Source organism: Mucor mucedo (genome assembly GCF_025094135.1).
Source record: "Mucor mucedo strain NRRL 3635 chromosome Unknown EV154scaffold_9, whole genome shotgun sequence".
Lineage (NCBI taxonomy): Eukaryota > Fungi > Mucoromycota > Mucoromycetes > Mucorales > Mucoraceae > Mucor > Mucor mucedo.
In genome coordinates this window covers 151,249-172,706 of record NW_026252293.1, presented here as the reverse complement: position 1 = coordinate 172,706, position 21,458 = coordinate 151,249, and the positions used below count along the sequence as shown (strand labels likewise).

The following is a 21,458-nucleotide window of genomic DNA, read 5'->3' as shown; positions in this document are numbered from 1 at the left end:
TTTGATAATATGAATAAAGCATTGAAAGCATTATTATAGGAGTGTGCTTTATACTCTTGAGTGTTAAAACTTTCATTTCAAGTCATGTGCTGATGTGCATTTGCAACTTTAAATATAATAATGAAAAATGACTATTTCAATGATTGGTCGATAAAACCTTAGAAATATACACTGGCTATTTGATGTAGAATCCGTGGCAAGTGAAGCTCAAAAATCAAACAGTAACAAGGTCAGATATAGCTACAAATGTTACAAACTGCAATCGTTTGGCTATCAGCCGAAAAAAAGTGGATACCAACAAACAAAGGTTCATATATCGTCCTTCGCTATAGAAAAAAAGCTGCGTAATGAGCTGCAAAGAAAAATAGTGCGTAAGCAACATATCATTGCAAACCATTATCTATTATTTAGTTGCACACCAACCTTCTTTTACTGAGTTTACATAATCGACAAATAACATGTTAATGCCAATTATTATTAATTTCGTTTTTTCCAAGTAACACTTTATGAGGAATAATGGGTTCCGTTGTCTTTTTAAATCGTAGATAAACCAAGATATTTTTTGCCAGTAAGAGTAAGCACTGAATAACACTTTTTTTAATGGCCCTGATAAACCAACATACTCGTGATATGAGCCTTATTGCATGATTGTTTTTTTTTTCAACGTGAAAAGGTCATTGTGACTTTAGTCAGTACGCATGGTGCCTTGCAGCATTGTTTGTAGGATAACTGAACTTGGTAGCGCGAGCGAGTAAGTACGTAAATATATAGAATTAAATAAACAGTTCGTAATTTATTTACTTTTGTGTACAAGAGAATAGTTGGACAATGAAGTACACACCCTTATCATGAGGGCTGACTTTATAATATATATTTATGCAAACACACCGTGTGTAGGCGTGTACTCGCGACAAACGGACGCACAAAGAGTCACGTGCATGAAAAACACGATACACTAAAAGTTTTTTTTGTACCTTTTTTTGTTGTTGTTGTCGTTCATACTCTTTTTTTTTTCTTTAATAAGCATTCAAAATGACGAAAACCACAATCATGAAGCGCATAGTCGCACTATTTAAAAAGACGCATGAAAAAAAGGAAGAACAACCCCCTTACCCACCAGAGCTCGAAAGCACTTACAAGATTACGAAAAAGACGTTGGGAGTTGGCTCGTTTGCTGTTGTTAAGGAATGCATTCATCGGTCTACGCATCAACCTTTTGCGCTCAAGATTATATTAAAGAAGGCAATTGCAGGTAAGGGAAAGGATCTTTTTATGTACTGAAGAGAGACTTACATATGTATGAAAGGCAAGGAGCATATGTTGAGTAGCGAACTAGGTAATATATAGAAACATTTTTCTTGAAGAAGTTCTAACATTTTCCTAGATATCTTGAAACAAGTGAGACACCCACACATTGTATCAATGCATAATTTATATGAGTCAAAAGACGCCGTGTATATTGTTACAGATCTGGCTGGAGGAGGAGAATTATTTCAACAGCTATTAAAGAAAGGAAGTTATACCGAAAAAGATGCTTCGAATTTGACCAGACAAATGCTGGAAGGCTTACAATATTTGCACGAACGAGACGTGAGCTTTTCTTTCTTTTTACTCTATAACACATCTTTTGTTTACTTACATACGTATTTTAGATTGTGCATCGTGATATGAAACCTGAGAATGTAATAAACAAGACAGTACCTCAACTACTCACACAGATTACTTATATTCTATTTTTTTTTTTTTACGAACCAGTTACTATTTCAAACAGTTGGTGACGACGCAACTTTAATGATTACAGATTTTGGGCTTAGTAAAATTTTAAAAGCACAAGATGATATTTTAACAACGGCATGCGGCACACCTGGTTATGTTGCGCCCGAGGTTCTATTACAAACAGGACACAACAAACCTGTGGATCTATGGAGCGTAGGCGTGATTTTGGCAAGTTGTTTTCTCTACATTAAACAGACAAAAAAAAACTGATACTCCCCTCTATTTTAGTTTACATTGTTGAGTGGGTATACGCCATTTTGGGGTGAAGGTAACAAATTTATAAGGGGCAAGAGAAAAAGTATATTGATGCTTTAGATAGATCAAACGAGTTTGTTTGAATCCATCATGTCTGGTCAATACGAATATGACGATGAATACTGGTCAGATATATCCAACTCTGGTAAAGAAAAGCATAAAAGTTGACTTTTGGTTTATAAGCTAATTTTTTTTTCTTTGTAACTGGTAGCCAAAAACTTGATAGATAGATTATTGACGTTTGATCCTAATGAACGTATCACAGCAGAAGAAGCACTTTTACATCCGTGGATCAAAGGATCCAAGGAAGCAGGACCTAGATCCAGTACAAATTTAGCGCCTGCTATTCGTAAAGGCTATAGTAGCCGAGGCAGTTTAAATGCCATTGCGCTTCTAAATCAGCAGTACAAGACTTCGGAAGAGTCTAGCGAGGAAGAATTTAGAAAAAGTGCTGAAGTAAAAGATCTTGAAGTTTTAAACTAAAAGGAAAACAAGGATTTATTTGTTTTTTTTATAGTTATTTTTAAAATATGTGTGCGTGTGTGTGTGTGTGTGGTAATATTTACAAAATGATAAGGAAAGAAAAGAAAAACAAATAATTTTACATGAAGCAGACCCAAGATTTGCCTGTTTTTCTCAAGACGGGATCAATATCATCCAATTCAGTCAGATCAAAATCTTGTTCATTGTTTCGATGAGAGAAATCCCAACAGTAGACACGTTCATCATACTGTTTTTGTGCTCGCACTTCAATGGTAGCAAACACTTTTGAAGAGTCTGGAGAGATCTTTACATCTGTGATTGTGTAATGTTGTGAAGGAGTCTCCAACGTCGGCACTAATCGATAGGCAATTTTACCTGTCTGTAAATTCCATACATTTATACATGCACTCACAGTAGGCGGTACAGGGTCCACTGTGGGGTTTACGGATTGATAATATTGATATAATTGGTACGGCGTCATCTGCGCAACCGCAGTGGGCAACCCGTCGGTTTTACTATCGCTTAATTTAGTTACATAACCGGGACTCTTGATCGCTCGCTGGGTTACTACATTGGTGGCAGGCACTAATCGTATAGACGCCGAGTTGGACTGCTGCACTCTTCCTTTGGTCAATAAAAAGAAGGGAGAAAGACACAATCGAGTGAAGGCGGTGATATCCTCCGTCACCCATTCATTATGAGGACTTTCTTCTGGCGCTTTTAATTCGTAGACCAATGATCCTGTCAGCAGTGAAAATAAGAGGATAGGGCCAGATGCATCCGGTGCACAGGCAACGATATGTCCATTCACAGCAATCTCGCCTACTCCCTGATACCAATCACTGCGACCAGAAAGATACAATGAAATATCAATCATACCACGTCGTGTTGGTCTATTGTGACACTCTTGTGTATTCTTATCTAGGTCCCATACACGAATCATACTATCAGAACCCCCACTTACCACAGCTGTGTTATTATAATTATTAATCAACAGTTACTTTTTCAAAAACTCTCTATTTTTTTGCTACTACCTTCGTCATTCATGCTGATACATAATACTCGGCCACGATGTCCGTGCCACATCCTCACTAATGATTTTGTGGTGAGATCCCATACTGCGACAGTGCCATTTAATCCACCCGTGACTAGCCATTTGGAAGAAGGATGTGTGAAATGGCACACAATGGAGTGAGCACGAGCTGCTTCTGTCCAACCTGGTAAATCTGCACGCACAGCGGCATCCAAAAAGGAACGCTCTTTGGTAAAAGGGGATTGAAGCATCAGACTTTGCTGGTACTGTTGTTGTTGGTGTTGGTGTTGTTGTTGGTGTGTGGTGGTAGGATGATGATAATTTGGATTTGAACGCACCACACGACCATCGTGAGCCAAAGTAAGACTCGTAAACATACCTTGTTCTTGTGGTGACCCTACAACAGCACATGCTTTACGATGAGCTTGCTTTGTATTGGTGATAGTTGGGTAATATCCCTTGACATGGCCGGTGTACCAATTGCGAGTGATGCGGTACATGTCTTGCCATGAGCGACGGTTAGAAAAGGTGTTAGGGTCGGGAAATTGAAGAGACCAGAAACGGTGAATGTTACGTCGGGAGAAATCTCGGTGGCAGGCGTGGGGCCAAATTACATGATCAAACTGAGCAATTACATTAGACCATTGATGGCACACTCGACTGCAAGAGGATAAAGTGGGACCGTCAGTGTAGATAAATATGGATACCAAAAGTTCCGTAGGAAACGGTCCGTTTGCCTGAAGTTTTTCCATGATTTATTTAAAGTAGAAAGTAAGATAAAGAGAAAGAAAGAGAGAAAGAAACCCATAATAAGTGTTAAATAGAAGAAATTTAAGAGCCACTAGATGCACCCCTTGTACTTTTTCTCTGGACAACAAACACTCTTACCGCCTTTTGCAATCAAGGCTTTACAACACTTTTCGAGATCAGCTAAGGCTGTTGCACATTTAGCTTCTTGGTAATTGTTCTTAGAAAGACAATCCTGAATCGCACATGCTACATTAAACAGATTAATAGAATGTTATTAAAAAAGCATTTATTTATTTTTTTACCGTATTTTTGACAAGCTGGAACCTAAATTTATCCAAGTCAGCAGGGGAAAGAGTTTAATTTTAGACAAAAATACTAACCTCTGGTGGCATCTGTGTGTATTTTAGGGAGTAAAAAAAAAAAAAAAAAATCAAAACCAAGAAACTTCGGCTGATAAATTATATTTGGCTTTTTTTATAGTTTGTAAAGACGTCATGCATTTTTTTTTTTTTAAAAAAAACAGGTTTAGTTACTTGTCAACCTTGACTGTCCGCCCAAAAAAAAAAGAGAGAGAGAGAGACGCGTGGGTGGAAAAATTACTCGTGTGTAAATTACGCTCGATTAGTATTGTTTATGACAGGGAAAGAAGCTGTTCTTACAGTGTAACAGTCCGTTGTGTTATCCAGAGAAGGACAAAAGTTTCAATAATAGATGTTAGGTATAATAAAACAACAAATAAAAAGGGTTTTTGCTGTCCAATGACGCAAAAGAAAAGAACAATAGCCATATCATAAGAAGTGAAACGGTTTTATTTCCAATTATCATCACTGTGAAGCAACTACCACGTACTTTACTTGACAAAATTGATTCTGTTGAAAGCAGTATATCCAGCCAGCATACTCACAAGTGAGTGAATCGGACACATCCATGCTGGATTTGATAAAGGACTAGCAGAGATTTTTTTAGATTTTAAGAAGTTAAAATTACAAATGATTATTATTATATATCGATTCAGCCTGTGTAGCTATACATTTAAGTGGGGGAGTCCGGATCTTCCACTTGTAGTTGTTATAGCCACATACGGATCTCATCACCGCTGAACAATAACAAACTTCAATCCGCGATATCTTCCGTTACCATGGCACGACGTTCCGAAGATTTGGCTTCTTTACTAAAGTATCCGTATCACCCCCCATTGTAAACAAGGTGGCAAAAGTTTGTATTTTGTTTTTTAAAAGTCTAGTGACTTACGCGTTTATTTCTCCTTCTTTTACCTTAGTTAAAGACATGCGTTCAATTTCTACGTTTAATTACCGTTTACAAACCAGCCTGTACCTACAACCTTTACCACATATTTTTAAGACGAGTCATTGCAAGCAATATTCCTCCATGTGGAGGTTGAAAAGAAATGTGAGGATGACTGTTTCTTCCAGCCAACAAATTTAAATTTTCTTCTCTACTTTTGTCATATGTACACATTTATTGATTAAATACCCTATTATATAAAAGCTAAACTCAAGTCGGCACTGCGTCCTTGATTGGTGTCAAACAAGGAGCATAAAATATTTTGCCAGTAACAGCTCCTTGTATTGTCAAAGCCGACACGGCTAACCAAAGTACCACTAAACAGCATGTGAAAATAGCACCTAGTACTTGAAAGAACATGGAATCCAGCACATCCCCAATAGCCAACGTGCCTGCCGTATATACGCCTAAAGGGAAAGTAAGACTCCACCAACCCATATTAAATGGGATCTTGTCATACACTGTGGTTCTAATGACAGAAAATACAGCTACGGACAGGTACCAGATACCATATCCCCATAAGGCCAAGGCAGCTAAGAAGCCTATACCATAAGCCGTATCGCCCAATCCCGTAATATATTTATCACCAAATATTCTTTTCCCCGCACTTCCGAGTTGAATCATACCATAGGCTCCTTGTCCCAGAGGACCTAATGGTAGAAAAGAAGAGATAATGACTTCTTTAGGCGGCAATTTGTGGACGACAAGACGGCACCAGTAAATGGTAATGATAGACGTAGCCAAGAATAAACCCATACCCATAGTAACGTAGGAAATGATCAAGATGACTAGTGCTCGTCCTTCATCGATATTATTTGATAATAAACCTCCGGAAGCACCTGTCACAACAGCTGGTACAAAGGGAAGTAACCAAGTTCCGTTCATATTCTCCAGTTCGTGGTTGTGATGTACAATAATATAATAAGGTACAACAATACAGCTAAAGTAAGTGACGATGACAGTGACGATCCATAAAGCAAATGCTAGATTCATTCCCCAATCGAACTTTTTTGTGATTACAATGATGGTGAAGTTGCAAATGGTGGTTAAACCCATGGAGTAGGTGCCTATAAAGAGTGACTGTGTGGAGTTTTTCATCATGAGGGAAAATATGTAAGGAAAAAATAAATAGCGTGCAGCCGTGATTAAGGTAAAGATGCAAAAGAGCACAATGTTTATGATATAAACGACGAGAGCAATGGTGGGCAAACCATAGAATTGATAGGGAAAAGTCTGTAATAGAATGGATAAAATACCCGTGCCCATAATTACACTAAACCAAGAAGGTGTAAAGTTTTTAATGATGTGTACCAATACATGTTCAGGTTTTTCGTCTGACATAATTTGGTGTAAGATTTAATAAAAGAAGGGTCTAAATATAGGGTTTTTTATTTTATTTTATTTTTATTTTTAAATGTAAGCAGTAAAGTTTGTCATTGGTTGGAGTTGAGCTGCATAAAAATGGAGGGTGTATAAATGCAACGCTCCACACTAAATTCTCTATTTTTGGGATTGATCATATGGAAATTTGTAACTCTCTCGCCCTTTTAAATAATAATAATAAAAAAAAAGAGGGGGAAAAACTTTTTTATTATTTTTTCTTTCTCTTTCATACTTTCAACCATGGCTTGGTTTCATTCCAACACATTGTTTGTGTCGGCCTCTTTATTTTGCTTACCAGTACTAGTTTTGTGTGCTGTATTATGTTTACCATTGTTAACATTCATTATTTGTAAAAAAAAAGAAAAAGAAAGAAAAATGAAACGGTTGTTGACCCTTTTTTGTTTGTTAGTGGGATTGTATTTTTCTGCGTGGGTGACCTATTACTTTATGGCACAAACTGATGCTGAATTCAATTTGCCTTATAACCCTACACGAGTGATTAAAATCAATATCGCCACCTTTAGTATCATATTTGGTTGGGTCACTTATTTACCCATCATTGTCTCTTATTTGTATTGGCGTTACTGGGAACTTGGTACCAGACGTTTCAAAGAGATAGTCAGGTGCGTAAAAGTATATATGTGTTAAATAATTGACTGACTTACATACCTATAAACAGTGTAGATATCCCCTATAGTGAACACTCGAAATTAGATGTATATCACCCTACCAAGAAGATGATCCATGGTTCACCCATCATCATCTTTGTGTATGGTGGTGCCTGGTCTTCTGGATCCAAATTAATTTACACCACTTTAGCAAACACCTTGCGTGAATTAGGTTACGTTGTTGTCGTTCCAGATTATCGTAAATACCCTCAAGTCAAAATCGAAGGCATGTATCAAGATATTCGTGACGCTATCAAATGGACTCATCGACATGCTGCTGATATTAATGGCGACCCTGAATTGATCTTCATCATGGTACATATATCTATATTATAGATTATCATATTTTATTGTTAATCGTCTTTGTAGGGTCATAGTGCAGGTGCTCAATTAACTGCTCAAGTAGTTTTATCCGATATCATCGAACAGGCTAAATACAATGAGAGTATTCAATCTAGAGAATCACCCTATGTAAGTCAAAAGCACGATCCATCCATGAAAATGCAAGGGAATGAAGGTCATATGATCTCTGACTCTAACCAGTACCAGCCCCGGGATTTCCTGCCTCTTGTCGAAGGCATTTTATTGTAAGTTAATCTCTTATTGTCATTATTTACCTATATTAATCAAAAAAACAGATTCTCTGGTATCTATGATATTGGAGCCCATTTAGTGCATGAGACTTCGCGGGGTGTGGAAAAGGTCTCTGCCATGTCGCGCGCCATGGGTTCATCCACAGAGGGTTATCTGAAGAACTCGCCACTGCATTTGATTGAAAAGAACGAAAAACTGTTTTCGGATTCCGACGACCTGTTAGACTTGTGGCCACGTATCCTGTTACTGCATGGACAAAAGGATGGCACAGTTGGCATGGATCAATCTGCCAATATGTTTAATACCTTGGGAAAACTCTTTTCTTCTGAGCGTAGACAAGAGTTAGATGTGCGTATGCGTCTATATAAACGTATGGCGCATGAAGAGCCTGTGATTTGTAAGTTGAAACAGTGTATCTATTTCAAATATATCCACTAATAAGAATCTACCCCTCTCATTAGCATTAATGTTAAACAAGTTTGCTAAAAAGAATGATCAAAATCTACTTTTAAAAGATATTCAAGAATTTATCGATTTACCACAAGATGAATCATAAAAAAATAATAATCATCTAAACTAACATGTACTTGTATCTATCTTTTTATTATCATTATTACAATAAAGAGTGTTTATGAAAAATAGTGCCAGATTTTCATAAGCCCTTCTTCACCACCAATATACCATAACAGCATACTGGATCCAAGTGCACTACTGAATAACGTCCCTTGACTGCCGTCTGTTTTGGTATCTGAGCTATTTGTGCTCTTTTCGGCAGGTTTACTCTTTTCTACATGCTCTCCCTTTACACTCTTCACGGCACTCTTCTCATCGCTTTTATCAACACTTTTCTTAGCATCCTTTTCCGCAAGTGTGCTTTTCTCTGTGCCCTTTTCAGCTCTCTTTTCTACATGTTTACTCATTGTTGTACTCTCCCCAACAGATTTACTTTTCTCGTCACTCTTTTCTGTAGGCTCACTGTTCTCTGCGCTCTTTTCGTTGTGGATAGCATGCTTTTGAGCATTGTGATAGTGCACTTTGCCGTGCTTTTCAGTGTGTTTCTTGACATGATCGAATTTCTTACCGAGACCCTTCTTTTCTAGAGTGATAAACTCTAAATCTTCCATGGCAGGTGTACTTGTTGTGGTGGCAGACAAAGTATCTGTTAATTCATGACGACCACCTCTTGACCCCACTTTTAAATCAAAGGCTTCTACCCACTGAGGATCCATACCTTCCAATTCCTTTGTGATCTCAATGACAGGGGAAGTAGGCTTTTCTGACACAACAAATAACTCTTCTGTTTTAAGCAATATACTTGGTTTGATTTGTTGATTATAATGGTGAGGTTTTGATGTTTTTGAGCTATCCTGGTTTGATTTGCTGGCTGAACCACGGTGAGCCAATTTCATCTCAAAGGCGTTTGTCCAATCTTGGTCTGTATAACTATCTTTATCCAGACTACCGAAAGCTGGTTGTTCTTTGGTCTTGGGTAAAGATAAGCTGGAAGGAGTCTCGACGCCTACAATTTTGGCAGTTTGGTGTGTCAAGAGTTGGATAATGATATCATTCTTTGTGCCGGATAATTTAAGGTTATGTTGTTTGGCTAACTGGGTTAACTCTGGTTTCTTCATACGGCGTAGAGATGCCTTGGTCCATTCCTCTTTAGCATTGGTGTGAACTGTACGTCTCAAAGTTCGAAACATTTTTTTTTTTGGCAGAGACAAAGAGTGAGAGAGAGAGAAAAAATTCAACAACTGGTGGCTTGTTTTTTTCATTGTCTTAAAAAACCGGTCCAAACCCAGGGGGGTTGTTTCTTAAAAAAAAATTCATAATGCCCCGAGTACAAAAATCATGCAAACCTTTCCAAGCAGGCCAAACGGTAAATGGGTTTTACTTGGCATGATATAATTTCTCTTTCATTTACATATAATTGATTAGTTGTTTTACAAATAATTATCAGGTTGTGTATGGCATTATTTATATTTGTTCGATTAAAAACATACTTGATTTGGTCAGGTAAAAGGATGATGTAACTGTTACACCGCATCTATTGTAATATTTCTTCACACCCGACTGAGGTTTCTGAATTTTAAATAAAAAATCAAATATGGTCTTATGTTTGGGAATGGGCGTTTTAAGCAGCAGACTGCAAACATTTACTTTTTTTTTATTTCTGTTGACGTTATGATCATTGCTGTGGATATTATTAACATCTCAAATTCAAAACTTCGATTATGGTATGTGATAATAAAAAACATCCAGGAAGACCGTTTGAATATGTTTAAATTATAAAACCGGTAATCTATTTCAATGATTTGCTGCTTGACTTTGTCAGCCCTTCAGAAGTACATCAATCTGTCGTCCCATGATATATTGCATTTAGACTAAAGTCATCAATGTTAAAAAAATGTGACAACTCCAAGCCGCTTAAGTATATAGCTTACATATATTCATAGATGTCCAGGATTTTCAGGGATAATGCTTTAATTTTAGCTTCTCGATTTTGGTATATTGACAGCCTTGACGAGATTATGACCATGTCTTTAAATTTAACCATTCCATACTGAGTATATAAATATTAGTCAGAGGGATCAACAGTAGTAAAACATCAAACGACAAGAGTAATATTTGTGCTCAGGATCTATTAATATTCCATAGTCCAGGCCAATTCGATTGTATTGCTTTTTGCAGAATAAATATTTACTCGCCACAGGGTTGTGCCCTGTGTACAGACTTCAAGGGTAGGATAAGAACAAGCGGGGTAATGTATGATTCACGATTAACTTTTATTTTATTATCCATCCTTAATGTGATGTGACAATTAGCTTTATTATTGTATTTATGATATCCTCAACAGTGTGAACGAGTTTTATTTATAAGCTGATAAACAAGAGCTGGCTTATGCCAGGATAATTTAATTGTTTATGTAATTTTCCATATGTTTGAGCCTTCACATACTAGAAAACAGGCGTATTCACAGACGTAAAAAAATAGGCGCATAAAAGTACGTAGAAAATAAAAGTGCATAGTAGAAAACAAAGTTACGTAGAAAATAAGAGTTCTTAGGTGTAGACATTCTCGTCTAGTAGCCCATTTGCTTTTATTTATTTTTTTGATTTTTGTATGGCGCGGGTAATTCATGCAAGAAACAAAAGTTTTTTCGGACTTACAATGCTGATGGCGAGTTACAAAGTAAAAGGAGGGCATTCTCTTGTCCAAAAAAAAACATTTGCTTAAACAAGGGTTTATTAAATATTTTAAATTCTATTTAGTTAGCACTTGATGGTGGTTGTGTTGTGGACCCATATACATGGTGATGTTGATCCTTTTTGTGTTGTACGAACCAACTATGAACTATTCAGTGTATTTTGCGTAAGTTATTGTAATCAAGACTTTTGTAACAAGTGGTCCCTAATTTATCTTATCTTAAGAGCTTTGCTCCTGCTAACGTCTTATCATTTATCTCAAATAGCATCTTACTTGACCAGTGTGTACAAATAATATGTATTACACACCTTTTAAACTGTTCGCATTGCCGACTTTTTTCTTGATTGGCCGCCAGACTAATCACGGCCTTTTACGGGCACTTCAATCAGGTACATTTATCCATTAAAATTGGAGTAGATACAAATGATACCTTGGTATATTAAAGACCTACCACTTTTCATCTAAACGTGTTACATTATAACCCGAGAACAATATTGTTTACTAGGTGGCATATGTTTTTTGAGTAAAAGAAGTATACGTTTTATGATACACCAAGTCTGAAAGATGTAGCACTAGTCCTCACTTTGGAAATAGTAGTGATCAAATCATTAATACAACTTCAAATGAAGTACTCTTACTTATCAATGACTAAAGTTGTTGGCTGTACGACCGTAATCCGTGAAGGCCCTTGGTATTCTGGTCGTCATATGTCTCACTTTTGATGCGCGTTCATATGAACTATGTATGCGGTTAGAAATATAAATGGCGAGCTCATGCAATTATAACATCAACTGCATCATGATCCTATCACACCATAGGGAAATCACAAAGCTAAGCGATTACATAATCTGTGTCCATCCTTTGTCCGTCAAACAGCTGATACGATAATTTTTCAACCCGATCGGAAATTCTCTCCACTCCGCTCGTTTAGGTTTTTGCTTCATTCTATATGGTGTCGTTGTGATTTCAGCTTTGGATAATATGAGGAGCAATAAGATATATATAAAAAAAACCTTTTGTCTAGCAAAATGACCATTTTTACTAAAATGAATAAATGTAATATTTCTGTAGAACGTCATTGGTGATGCTATTCACGAAACCCCACGAAAATTACACAAACAGACAAGAAAAAAACGGAAGGTTTGGCTTGTGAACCCATAGTCCCCATTTAGGTGTAAAAATTCCCTTTACCTGTGACTTGGAAAACGAGATTAAAATAAATAATCCAGCATTCTTATCTTGTTCCTTTCTTTCTTTCTTTTTTAATTTCACACATAACTTTATAATGTCTACTTCAGAACACCCACCTCTTACCAAAAAAGATACCTTGGTTCACTTTAATGAAGGTCACGCCGAAGAAGGTCATGAATTAACTCGCGTCGTTCTTATCTGTCTGGATCCAGAGTCTGCAGATGTCACGTTTCAATGGGCTTTAGATAATTTTATCACACCTGCTAAAGATTTGGTAAGTACGCATAGTTTTATCATTCATGCAGGGTACTCATAGACTTGGATATAGGTTATTTTGGTTCATGTTCGTCAAATTGATATACCTGTTGCACCCTATATTGATTCCACAGGATTTATTGATGATGTAAGTGAGGAAAGGAGAGAAGAAAGTCATCATTTATTACGAGTATTTGCAGCAGAACTTCACAAGAGAAAGGTAATGTGATAAATATATGGGTTCATTTTTTACGGCTCTTTTGTAAAGATATTTAACGTGTAAAGAAAAACAGGTGGCATGCAAAGCAATTTCAATGGTTGGTGATCCCAAATCCGAACTTTTAAGAAAGGCTAAAGAGATCAAAGCGGATGTGGTACTTGTGGGTGCACGAAAAATGGGTGCCATTAAAAGGTTTGTGCGATTTGAAAGAAATCAGCTGTCATCATCAAGAAGGATTAACATTATTCCTCCAATAGAACTCTTTTGGGTAGTGTCAGCGATTATATTGTACACAATTGTCCTTGTACAGTCATTGTCACCAAACCTGAAGAGGAAAACCATACACAAGAACGTCGCAGGTCAATCGTATCACTTACATCTAGCCCAAACACTACAAAGTAGTTACATGTTTAGCGAGATGCACTCTCAGAGTTATTACTTTATGTTTATATTTGAAGTATAAAACAATAAATAATATCATTCAGCTTTGTTCAAGTCATTAAGACTTTCTGTAAGTCTGTATTATCTCTACTTTCTTTTCTTTATCAATTTTTCTGTTAAATCCAAATCTGGGTTCCCTCTGATTTAGTGTACCCTTGTGTAACTCGAATTTCATTCGCTTCAAGCAACTGATAATTGTGTCGCCATGGACCGTAATTTCAACAAGACTTAATTCCCGTTTTGGGCTATCAAAGTGCGAAAATGGATTCCTGGTTATCAATATTCTCAAGGGATGTTCCCCTCACTTTATTAATTTTAAATGATGCCACTGCTGATTTCATGGGTAATCTATTTTTATTTATTACTTCTTGACCGATAATTTTTATTTATGATGATAGTAATGCCAATACGTTTTGACGACAGATTATCTTTTATACGAATTTTCCATGAAATTATCAGTAAAACCACGAGTGCTAAAAGGTCTGATAAACAATCTGATTGAATCATATTAAATAAATGAAATATAAATATAAATATAACGTTTGCACATATGTTTCTGATTACCGTGTGATGAAGAAGTTTTGAATTTGTAGGTTTAAAAGTTTAGCTTGTTTCTGTTTTCTTTGCAGGAAGAGAAACGTATAAAGGAGCTCACTGTTATAGGCGATGTTGCTATTATAATTACCAAAGTGATGTTTTGTGTGTTTGCTTCCAAAATTGATTTTACAAAGTTTCTTTTTTAAATATAAACAGATAATTCGATTCATTTTTGAACAACCCATATATTTTAGCAGCATTAAAGATTTGGGCCGCAAGAAATCACGTTGCTCCTTTTGACATGTCTTGATCTGATTTTCTTTATCTGTTTACTTTTTTTTTCCAATGTTTTATGTATGATGTAGTTTTTAAACCCCTCTCCCCAAATGATATCATACTATCAGTTGAAATAATATCATTTTGACGTTTGTTATTACGTACTGCTGTATTATTCACCCTCGACAATTGTCTTGTTTTCTATCTGATGCAAGATAATTAGTTTATTCTGTCATGGAAACCAAATATATAGTCCTTTGTAAGGTGATTAAAACCTCTTTTAGGGTTCTACTTACGTAAGCTATTCCTTCACATCAGTCTGATATAAAGAGGCTTATATAAGACTCCAAAAAGTTTTGATTGATTATCAACACATTTTAGTTTACAAAGTACAGCAATTGCGGATAAATGACTATCTATTATGCTAAAACACTTCATGTGTAACTTGTGATTTTTAAGGGCAATTCATGTACGACCATGAAGAATTGGTAGCGATCAATCTATCATCATCACTCTTACTCAACGAGTATAAAAATAGCAGCCGATCGAAATAATGTGCCAGTTTTCAAATAGGGGAACGGTTTTTTCTCAGAAAAAAAAAAGCCATGCTTTTCGCATTATAAATCTCAGCTAAAAGACAAATTTATAGTCTCATCATGACATCAGTCCAAAAAAAAATGACCCTAATCGGGTATAATAACTTTTTTTTTTATTCATGTTTCATTTTCTTTCTTCTCCCAATTTTTTTTTTAATATATACCAATAATGCTGGATATGAACACACCCGAACACACAGCATACGCACCTAACAACCAATATGAACTGCCTACACAAGGCCCACAAGGTGTACAAGGTGCACAAGGTGCACAAGTGGCCAACCCAGTATACGGTAAGGTGACATAAGTCTCATTTAAAAGCTTTGCTAATATTTCCTTATAAAAGATAACAACGTGAATACCCAACTTCCTATCAGCGAAAGCGAATCAATCTGCAATGGTTCTCTTGATGAAAGTAGTTTATCACAATCAGGAAAAGGACACAAGATTAAAAACTCGGTCAAATTGAACGACACGCCTACTGAGGGAAGACCCAGCACTTACTTATTCATCTTTGTGAATCCACTTTCGGGAGATAGAAAAGGCAGCGATTTGGTCTCTTTATCGATCCAGCACTTTCGATTACGTAAGTTCCCACAAGTTCAGGTAGAGATTCACAATATTTTGGATGATGAGGATCGTGCAAACGGTGTCAAAAATATTCAATTGGTGGAAGAAAAAGTAAATCTCGGTCAAGTCCCACCCAATCCTATCTCGGTAGACGACAGTAGCTCTAATTCAAATACCAGCAAAGTGGAAAAAGGTGTCCTGTCTGAGGCTGTGCAAACCAGACAAATTCATGTTTGGAGTGCTGGTGGTGATGGAACCGTTATGTCAGGTACATTTAAAAAATAGATATAAAAAAAAAAACGAAATACCTTTTAACCTAATATGGATTTTAGTTTTTGAACTCCTCGTGGCCCACAAGATTAATCTCGATCTGGTTTTCTTCTCTTGTATTCCATTTGGTACAGGTAATGATTTCAGTCAAGTTCTTGGTTGGGGTCGTACCCTTCCTGACAAGAACATTTTGGGCCAGAAGTTACAAAATTTGGAAGATTTGATATCAGATAGACTGGAGAAATCAGAAGCTGCGCGATTGGATATTTGGCAAATCAAAATGACCTCGTATCCAGAGGGTTTTGTACGCCAAGCAGGTCCTAAAGAAAGAAAGGATGGTCATGATGTAGCTGAAGTAAAGGAGCCCAAAGATAAAGACCAAACAACTCTGATCAGAAAGATGAGTAACTATATGTCCATTGGTGTTCAGGGATTCGTAGGGAGGTTGGTACAGATATACACATACTTTTTAAACTACATTAACTAATACTGCTCTTCAAGTGGCTTTGAAGCACATCGCGCAGGAAATAGATTGGCTAATATGTTTGTCTATGCTCATGAAAGTTCAAAATGGGTATTTTGGAGAAGATTCCCGGACCTAACTCGATTTATCAAAAATTTGACTCAAGACGGAAAAATCTTACTTGATTGCCCTACTCCAGATGAGAAAAACCGCAACAAGCGTGCTTCAACTTGCAGTGCTACAGGCGCACCTGAAATGCGTAACGACCCAATTGATTTCGTAATCCAAAACATTCCTCATATCTGGTAAGTTTTTTCTATATGTGATATCAACACCTGTACTAAAATTATAACCAAAAACTAGGGGTCGTGAAGTTGATCTTTGGGGTGAAGCTACTTCTGGTTTGGAGTCTGTAGCCAATCGATCTGGTAATACTGACCCAGAAAATTGGGTGCCTCAGCGTGCTAATGATGGCAAACTCGAAGTGATGACGATTGAAAACATGACGAGTTATTTAAAGAAGTTGGCTAATATTCGTGATCATGTCTCTCGTATCGGACAATTCGACTCACCCTTTGAAATTAATTTTCGTGAACCTGCTGAACATCAACGGGAGTTAGAAAAAGCACAATCTGCTTCTGCGTGGGAGAAAGCAAAGGCATTCATGAAGGACAGAACAAGACACAAGTATGAAAAAGACAACGTTATTTGCATCATGTGTGATGGCGAGTTTTATGAAATCAAGGATCCAAAAACGATTGGATTTGTTCGGTTTGCTCAAATTTGGACACTCGGAAGAAACGACGAGCAGAACCAAGGTAGACTGGTTGCTGATGAATTAAATGCTCAAGATGATAACTTGTAAAAAAAGACGCGCGCACAAACAAAAACAAAAATCTTACGTTCTACTATATCCCTTTTACATTGTATTTCTTTAAAATTTCTGTAATACGTAATACCTACATCAATTCTTACTGGTTTCCATCGACTTTTATAATCTATACACTTTATCTTTAATCACATCTCTAAAATAAACTGCGTTAAGCAAATTCCAATGTTCAGTACTTGTGATTTTTGGCACATGTCAATCATCGTAGGCCTGAAATCGACTAGCTTGGTTTCCTATTTTAAAATGATACTAATTTGGAATAATTATGATGTTATGACTTCATCGTTCATATGATTTCACCAGTCAATGTTCATTTGCTGAATGTGTTACGGTAAACACGTCTGGCAATTTTAAAGAAATTCGTTATCCTTTTTTTTTTTCTCTCTGTGGAAGTAGTTGTAGTGGTTACTACCGGAATAATCATTTTTACAAAAAGCCACATTGCTAAATTGTTATTCTAAATTTCACGGTAAATAGAATCAAATAGATAGTTTTATTACTACGGCAAGCACTTGTTACAAGCTCATGGGCGGTAATACATATGTAAATATTTTACAAGAGCACCTTTTTAAACTTGGTTTTGGACAACACAGATGTATCAGTGTTTTGTGGAACTGCAACTAAAACAAAGAGATTCTAGAACCCACCTCCGATTTAACAGAATAAACTTTCCCACAAATAAGCATATTACATAACAGTCATAAGATTCATAAACAAAAAAAAATAATATAAATACGCGTAGCAGACCTAAAGGTCGCTCCCTTTTTATTTTTTATAAACTTTTGGAATAAAATCGATCGTTTTATTCAATTTTTTAAATCCATGTAAGAGACCAAAGTATCCAAGACGGCTATACGTATTGATTTTTATTAATGTGCACTCAGAGACAGACCAAGTAAAATCTGTCCATTCCTTATAGTTTCTAAGGCCACGTCCCTTGTTGATAAAGTCCATAACTTAAACAAGATAAACGTATTGTACAATTTTTTCCAGTCGTAAAGGACGTGGAAAATCAACTCAAAGGATTTCACAGCTTTAAATCTCAAACAGTCAAATGCGATTGGTAAAATATGTTGGGTTTATTAACTTCACTCACTTGTCACTGTAACACCTTCGAGTTCCACAAATTCCTCAATCGTCTCAATTGTTAAAGGGATTCGGTGTTGTGTGGTCCAATTACAACGTTTGGTGATCTCCGTGTACATTACCTTGACATTGTCAGGAATACCCGGTACGTTCAACATCATGACGGGATTTACATGAAAACAAAGCAAACGGCAGTAACGACTAGAAAATATATAAGGTTAGATCAGCCACCCCCCTTTTGTCCCTTGTACATTCACTAACAGTCCTTGTAGATACTTACATAAATCACGTATCCATTTTGGTCTTTTTAGCCCTCCTTTCTTCCGTAGTAGGTGGTCGATTATGCACTGGAAGTATGATGGGTCGGCTATCGATCACTTTACTAGGATTGCGGCTGTTTATGAACTTCGTCAACCGATTGTCCTTCTTCTTATCCTTAGGCACAACAGCTAGGATGGGTGGCCGTGCTGGAAGGACTTGTGCTGGTACGGGGGGAGATAATCTGGATGCTGATCTGGCCAGACCTTGCTGGGTGGCGACAGCTGGTTTACCAAGAGCCACATTGAGTCCACGAGCAGGATTAACAGAAGGTTCCGACAGTTTAGGTGTTTGGTGCGAGGAAGCTGTATTCAACAACGAAGTTGATTTAACTGAGCGGGACGGGATCATACCAGAATCAGTAGGCTGATGTGATGAGATAGAAGAGTGTCTCTTCGACTTTGATTCTCTTGGTGATTTGTCATGCATGTAGTCTACCATGTTGCCTGTTTCATCGTCTGATGAACCTGACTTCAAGAGGTCATCCAAATTCTGGTTTTTGCTCAAGGCCATCGTCAGTTTACAAACTCGTTCTTTCAAATATTTGTTCTCGTCTTTGTACATGAGGTTGCTTGCCTTCAAACCGTGAATCTTGGTGACAAGAGCAGGGTTGGTATCGGTGGTTTTTTGTTCAGAGAAGGACATTGCTGCGGTGTTGTGGGCCTTGGAACGGATCAAATCATCAACGCGTTGTTGTAATTCGTCACGATTCTTTTGGATTTTATTGCTTTCGGATTTTAAATCACGAAAAGCACTTTGCAACTTCTCCAGTTTTCCTTGGGACATCGTATAGTCTGCCGCTGACTTTACAAGTTGTTCCTTGATATGTGCAAGTTCTTGCTTGGTCTTATCGTGATTTGACTTATCATACTTGATGCGGTTGCTTTCTTGTGCACGTTCTTTGGCTATTTCATGCATCTTCCTCCAAGTTTCCTTTTGGTCGTTGGCGCGAGTAAGCTCTACTTCGAAATGCTGAATTCGAGACGTGGATTCACGATTGACACGCTCAAGTTTATCCAGTCTATATTTCAACTCCAGGATTTCTTCTTCGTTATCAAAAGGCCTGCTTCCACTTCCAGTACCAAGTACTCGTCTTCAAGCTGGCCTAACTTTGCTTGAATACTTTCGACTTCCGCCTTTAAATTCTTCTTATCATCTTGTAAGGAGCGGATGAGATTATCTTTTCCTGCAATCTCTTCGAGGTGCGTTCTTGATGTCTCTGGCACTTTCTTAACATTCATCTCGGCCATCAACTTTTTATTACTTGCTTCTAATTCTTGCACATACAGCTAAAGTAAAGAAATAATTATGAGTTTTATGATAATAAAGAGATTAAATTGTAAACTTACATTTTGGCTCTGAAAGGCTTCTCGGCTGGTCGCCAAGGCAGCTTCAACTTCCTTAGTTCTTTTTTGAACCCTATTTATGATGACTTGAGTGCCACCAGGAAGGCAACAGCTTGTTCTAATTCGATCTATTCAGAATTCATATTGTCTAACTGATTTTCTACAGCGGACAACATTTGCTCAAGAGAAATATTTTTTTCTGCTTGAACTTTATTAATCAACTCGAAAGACGTGATCTGGTCTGTCTGAGTAGTGGTATCTTTATTAAAAACGCGTTAGATCTCTACGTTATCTGCTTTATTTTTTATTTTTATTTATTTACCTGGCTTTGAGCTTTTAAAAAGATTTATAAACTCCTTAATACTCTTGCCTTTATTATTGGTATCAGGGTTAGCTTTTGCAAGCAGGTTGCTATCGGTTCGATCGTTTCCCGACATGTGGTATATATGGCTTTTTTTTTTAAGAATTAGCAAAGAAAAAGAAAAAAAAGCTGCCATGGGAAAAAAATAAATGGGCGTTTTTAGACAATAAGCAGTCACTATTGATTTTTTTCTCATACACGAAAGAAATTGATTTGGCGAAAAAAAAAAAAGAGTTCCGTAAGTACAATAATTAAGCAAATGTCTGAACGAGTAAAAGAAAAGACAAGACAGTGTGGTGGAGGATGATACGAACTTTTTTTTTAGGGCCGTGGTCATTACAAAAATAGAGGCGGAGAACGTGGAGCAAGAGGTGGAGGACACGGCGGAGGACGTGGCGGACGTGACGGACGTGACGGATATCACAAAATTAAACCGGGTAAGGCCAAGAAAGATTTTCATCGTAGATTTAATCAAATAAAGTTCGCGTGAGACTCAATGGCGAAAGGGAAGGTAAGACTCCCGCTCTTTAAAAAGTAACCCGTGGGGAACTTTTTTAATCATGTAGTTAATGACACCTTGATGGACTACGATCCCATAAGCTGAAGCTCCTACCTCCTTTCTCGTAACTTCTCGACACATTAAGATTATGTATTACCAATTCCACAAATTTCATGGGACTTTACCAATACAAACATAAACAACGTATATTTTCGCCAAAAAATATATCGTCTAACCTAAATTCTCATTACAAGTTACACGGCAGACTTTGCTTCACTTCTTCAACATGAGAGTTTTTATTGCTGTCTGTGACAAAATAATCGATAGTATCTATTACTTCGGTCCTATTGATAACTTAAACAAGAAATCAAAATAACACTAAGCATGAACAAAGGCCGACAATTTTTTAAAAGACCGTGGCACACTTTACATCTGTTATCGAAAACAAGTTTAAATCTAGATATTTCCCTTTTTAAAACATTAAGAAACTGCCAATAAACATCTTTAGACATATTCAATTTGTATTAAATTCATGCAGTTTTAAGCTACGGTATATGTAACATATATTTTTATGAGTAGTTCTTTCGCGTAACCCTTATCATTATAATATATACATATATATATATATATTTTGTTACTTTCATATTTAGCATATTTAACAATAACATTAGTTTTTGTCGCCATGG

At 36.8% G+C, this 21,458-nt stretch overlaps 12 protein-coding genes across 12 annotated transcripts; 6 read left to right on the top strand and 6 right to left on the bottom strand.

Annotated features, from left to right (window-relative positions):
- Nucleotides 1-916: 916 nt before the first annotated feature.
- EV154DRAFT_598976 (kinase-like domain-containing protein) lies at nt 917-2,546 on the top strand. The gene is made up of 8 exons (XM_051607084.1): nt 917-1,252; nt 1,307-1,336; nt 1,385-1,590; nt 1,653-1,682; nt 1,756-1,944; nt 2,005-2,044; nt 2,096-2,176; nt 2,243-2,546. Exons 1-8 carry the CDS (start codon nt 1,033-1,035, stop codon nt 2,512-2,514), a joined length of 1,068 nt encoding a protein of 355 aa, XP_051462103.1. The 5' UTR covers nt 917-1,032; the 3' UTR covers nt 2,515-2,546.
- Nucleotides 2,528-4,727, bottom strand: EV154DRAFT_494589 (WD40-repeat-containing domain protein). The gene is made up of 4 exons (XM_051599918.1): nt 4,678-4,727; nt 4,600-4,621; nt 3,549-4,543; nt 2,528-3,483 (listed from the first exon to the last, which is right to left on the bottom strand). The coding sequence occupies exons 3-4, from the start codon at nt 4,297-4,299 to the stop codon at nt 2,633-2,635; spliced, it is 1,602 nt and encodes a 533-aa protein (XP_051462101.1). The 5' UTR covers nt 4,300-4,543; nt 4,600-4,621; nt 4,678-4,727; the 3' UTR covers nt 2,528-2,632.
- EV154DRAFT_559103 (uncharacterized protein) lies at nt 4,389-4,689 on the bottom strand (the record flags this gene model as incomplete). Its single annotated transcript, XM_051605530.1, has 3 exons — nt 4,389-4,543; nt 4,600-4,621; nt 4,678-4,689. 3 exons carry the CDS (start codon nt 4,687-4,689, stop codon nt 4,389-4,391), a joined length of 189 nt encoding a protein of 62 aa, XP_051462102.1.
- Nucleotides 4,728-5,790: 1,063 nt separating the features above from the next.
- On the bottom strand, nt 5,791-6,941 carry EV154DRAFT_494588 (voltage-dependent anion channel). Its single transcript, XM_051599917.1, has one exon. The coding sequence runs from the start codon at nt 6,866-6,868 to the stop codon at nt 5,813-5,815; it is 1,056 nt and encodes a 351-aa protein (XP_051462100.1). The 5' UTR covers nt 6,869-6,941; the 3' UTR covers nt 5,791-5,812.
- Nucleotides 6,942-7,432: 491 nt separating this feature from the next.
- On the top strand, nt 7,433-8,803 carry EV154DRAFT_559101 (Alpha/Beta hydrolase protein; the record flags this gene model as incomplete). Its single annotated transcript, XM_051605529.1, has 5 exons — nt 7,433-7,608; nt 7,665-7,968; nt 8,023-8,240; nt 8,292-8,644; nt 8,709-8,803. The coding sequence occupies 5 exons, from the start codon at nt 7,433-7,435 to the stop codon at nt 8,801-8,803; spliced, it is 1,146 nt and encodes a 381-aa protein (XP_051462099.1).
- A 73-nt stretch (nt 8,804-8,876) lies between these two features.
- EV154DRAFT_412841 (uncharacterized protein) lies at nt 8,877-10,022 on the bottom strand (the record flags this gene model as incomplete). Its single annotated transcript, XM_051595536.1, has 2 exons — nt 8,877-9,142; nt 9,383-10,022. The coding sequence occupies 2 exons, from the start codon at nt 10,020-10,022 to the stop codon at nt 8,877-8,879; spliced, it is 906 nt and encodes a 301-aa protein (XP_051462098.1).
- A 1,348-nt stretch (nt 10,023-11,370) lies between these two features.
- On the top strand, nt 11,371-12,176 carry EV154DRAFT_477135 (uncharacterized protein; the record flags this gene model as incomplete). The annotated part of the gene is made up of 3 exons (XM_051598084.1): nt 11,371-11,439; nt 11,524-11,619; nt 11,985-12,176. 3 exons carry the CDS (start codon nt 11,371-11,373, stop codon nt 12,174-12,176), a joined length of 357 nt encoding a protein of 118 aa, XP_051462097.1.
- A 511-nt stretch (nt 12,177-12,687) lies between these two features.
- Nucleotides 12,688-13,619, top strand: EV154DRAFT_457348 (uncharacterized protein). The gene is made up of 4 exons (XM_051597399.1): nt 12,688-12,919; nt 12,974-13,120; nt 13,194-13,312; nt 13,378-13,619. The coding sequence occupies exons 1-4, from the start codon at nt 12,740-12,742 to the stop codon at nt 13,520-13,522; spliced, it is 591 nt and encodes a 196-aa protein (XP_051462096.1). The 5' UTR covers nt 12,688-12,739; the 3' UTR covers nt 13,523-13,619.
- Nucleotides 13,620-15,116: 1,497 nt separating this feature from the next.
- On the top strand, nt 15,117-17,390 carry EV154DRAFT_457346 (ATP-NAD kinase-like domain-containing protein). The gene is made up of 5 exons (XM_051597398.1): nt 15,117-15,263; nt 15,317-15,808; nt 15,873-16,254; nt 16,312-16,578; nt 16,637-17,390. Exons 1-5 carry the CDS (start codon nt 15,140-15,142, stop codon nt 17,136-17,138), a joined length of 1,767 nt encoding a protein of 588 aa, XP_051462095.1. The 5' UTR covers nt 15,117-15,139; the 3' UTR covers nt 17,139-17,390.
- Nucleotides 17,391-18,031: 641 nt separating this feature from the next.
- EV154DRAFT_559097 (uncharacterized protein) lies at nt 18,032-18,409 on the bottom strand (the record flags this gene model as incomplete). Its single annotated transcript, XM_051605528.1, has 2 exons — nt 18,032-18,195; nt 18,259-18,409. The coding sequence occupies 2 exons, from the start codon at nt 18,407-18,409 to the stop codon at nt 18,032-18,034; spliced, it is 315 nt and encodes a 104-aa protein (XP_051462094.1).
- Nucleotides 18,410-18,533: 124 nt separating this feature from the next.
- Nucleotides 18,534-20,349, bottom strand: EV154DRAFT_559096 (uncharacterized protein; the record flags this gene model as incomplete). The annotated part of the gene is made up of 5 exons (XM_051605527.1): nt 18,534-19,587; nt 19,656-19,855; nt 19,916-19,985; nt 20,066-20,171; nt 20,235-20,349. The coding sequence occupies 5 exons, from the start codon at nt 20,347-20,349 to the stop codon at nt 18,534-18,536; spliced, it is 1,545 nt and encodes a 514-aa protein (XP_051462093.1).
- Nucleotides 20,350-20,532: 183 nt separating this feature from the next.
- Nucleotides 20,533-20,877, top strand: EV154DRAFT_559095 (uncharacterized protein; the record flags this gene model as incomplete). Its single annotated transcript, XM_051605526.1, has 3 exons — nt 20,533-20,544; nt 20,599-20,734; nt 20,840-20,877. The coding sequence occupies 3 exons, from the start codon at nt 20,533-20,535 to the stop codon at nt 20,875-20,877; spliced, it is 186 nt and encodes a 61-aa protein (XP_051462092.1).
- Nucleotides 20,878-21,458: the final 581 nt, after the last annotated feature.

Excerpts from the sequence above, each read along its gene's own strand:
- EV154DRAFT_457346 (XM_051597398.1), top strand. The coding sequence starts at position 15,140 with ATGCTGGATATGAACACACCCGAACACACAGCATACGCACCTAACAAC. Across the intron at positions 16,255-16,311 it reads GTTCAGGGATTCGTAGGGAG|TGGCTTTGAAGCACATCGCG; the intron begins GTTGGTACAGAT and ends CTGCTCTTCAAG. Across the intron at positions 16,579-16,636 it reads CAAAACATTCCTCATATCTG|GGGTCGTGAAGTTGATCTTT; the intron begins GTAAGTTTTTTC and ends ACCAAAAACTAG.
- EV154DRAFT_457348 (XM_051597399.1), top strand. The coding sequence starts at position 12,740 with ATGTCTACTTCAGAACACCCACCTCTTACCAAAAAAGATACCTTGGTT. Across the intron at positions 12,920-12,973 it reads TCACACCTGCTAAAGATTTG|GTTATTTTGGTTCATGTTCG; the intron begins GTAAGTACGCAT and ends ACTTGGATATAG. Across the intron at positions 13,313-13,377 it reads AAAATGGGTGCCATTAAAAG|AACTCTTTTGGGTAGTGTCA; the intron begins GTTTGTGCGATT and ends TTCCTCCAATAG.
- EV154DRAFT_598976 (XM_051607084.1), top strand. The coding sequence starts at position 1,033 with ATGACGAAAACCACAATCATGAAGCGCATAGTCGCACTATTTAAAAAG. Across the intron at positions 1,683-1,755 it reads GTGATATGAAACCTGAGAAT|TTACTATTTCAAACAGTTGG; the intron begins GTAATAAACAAG and ends TTTACGAACCAG. Across the intron at positions 2,045-2,095 it reads TACGCCATTTTGGGGTGAAG|ATCAAACGAGTTTGTTTGAA; the intron begins GTAACAAATTTA and ends TGCTTTAGATAG.
- EV154DRAFT_494588 (XM_051599917.1), bottom strand. The coding sequence starts at position 6,868 with ATGGGCACGGGTATTTTATCCATTCTATTACAGACTTTTCCCTATCAA.
- EV154DRAFT_494589 (XM_051599918.1), bottom strand. The coding sequence starts at position 4,299 with ATGGAAAAACTTCAGGCAAACGGACCGTTTCCTACGGAACTTTTGGTA. Across the intron at positions 3,484-3,548 it reads TATCAGCATGAATGACGAAG|CTGTGGTAAGTGGGGGTTCT; the intron begins GTAGTAGCAAAA and ends ATAATAACACAG.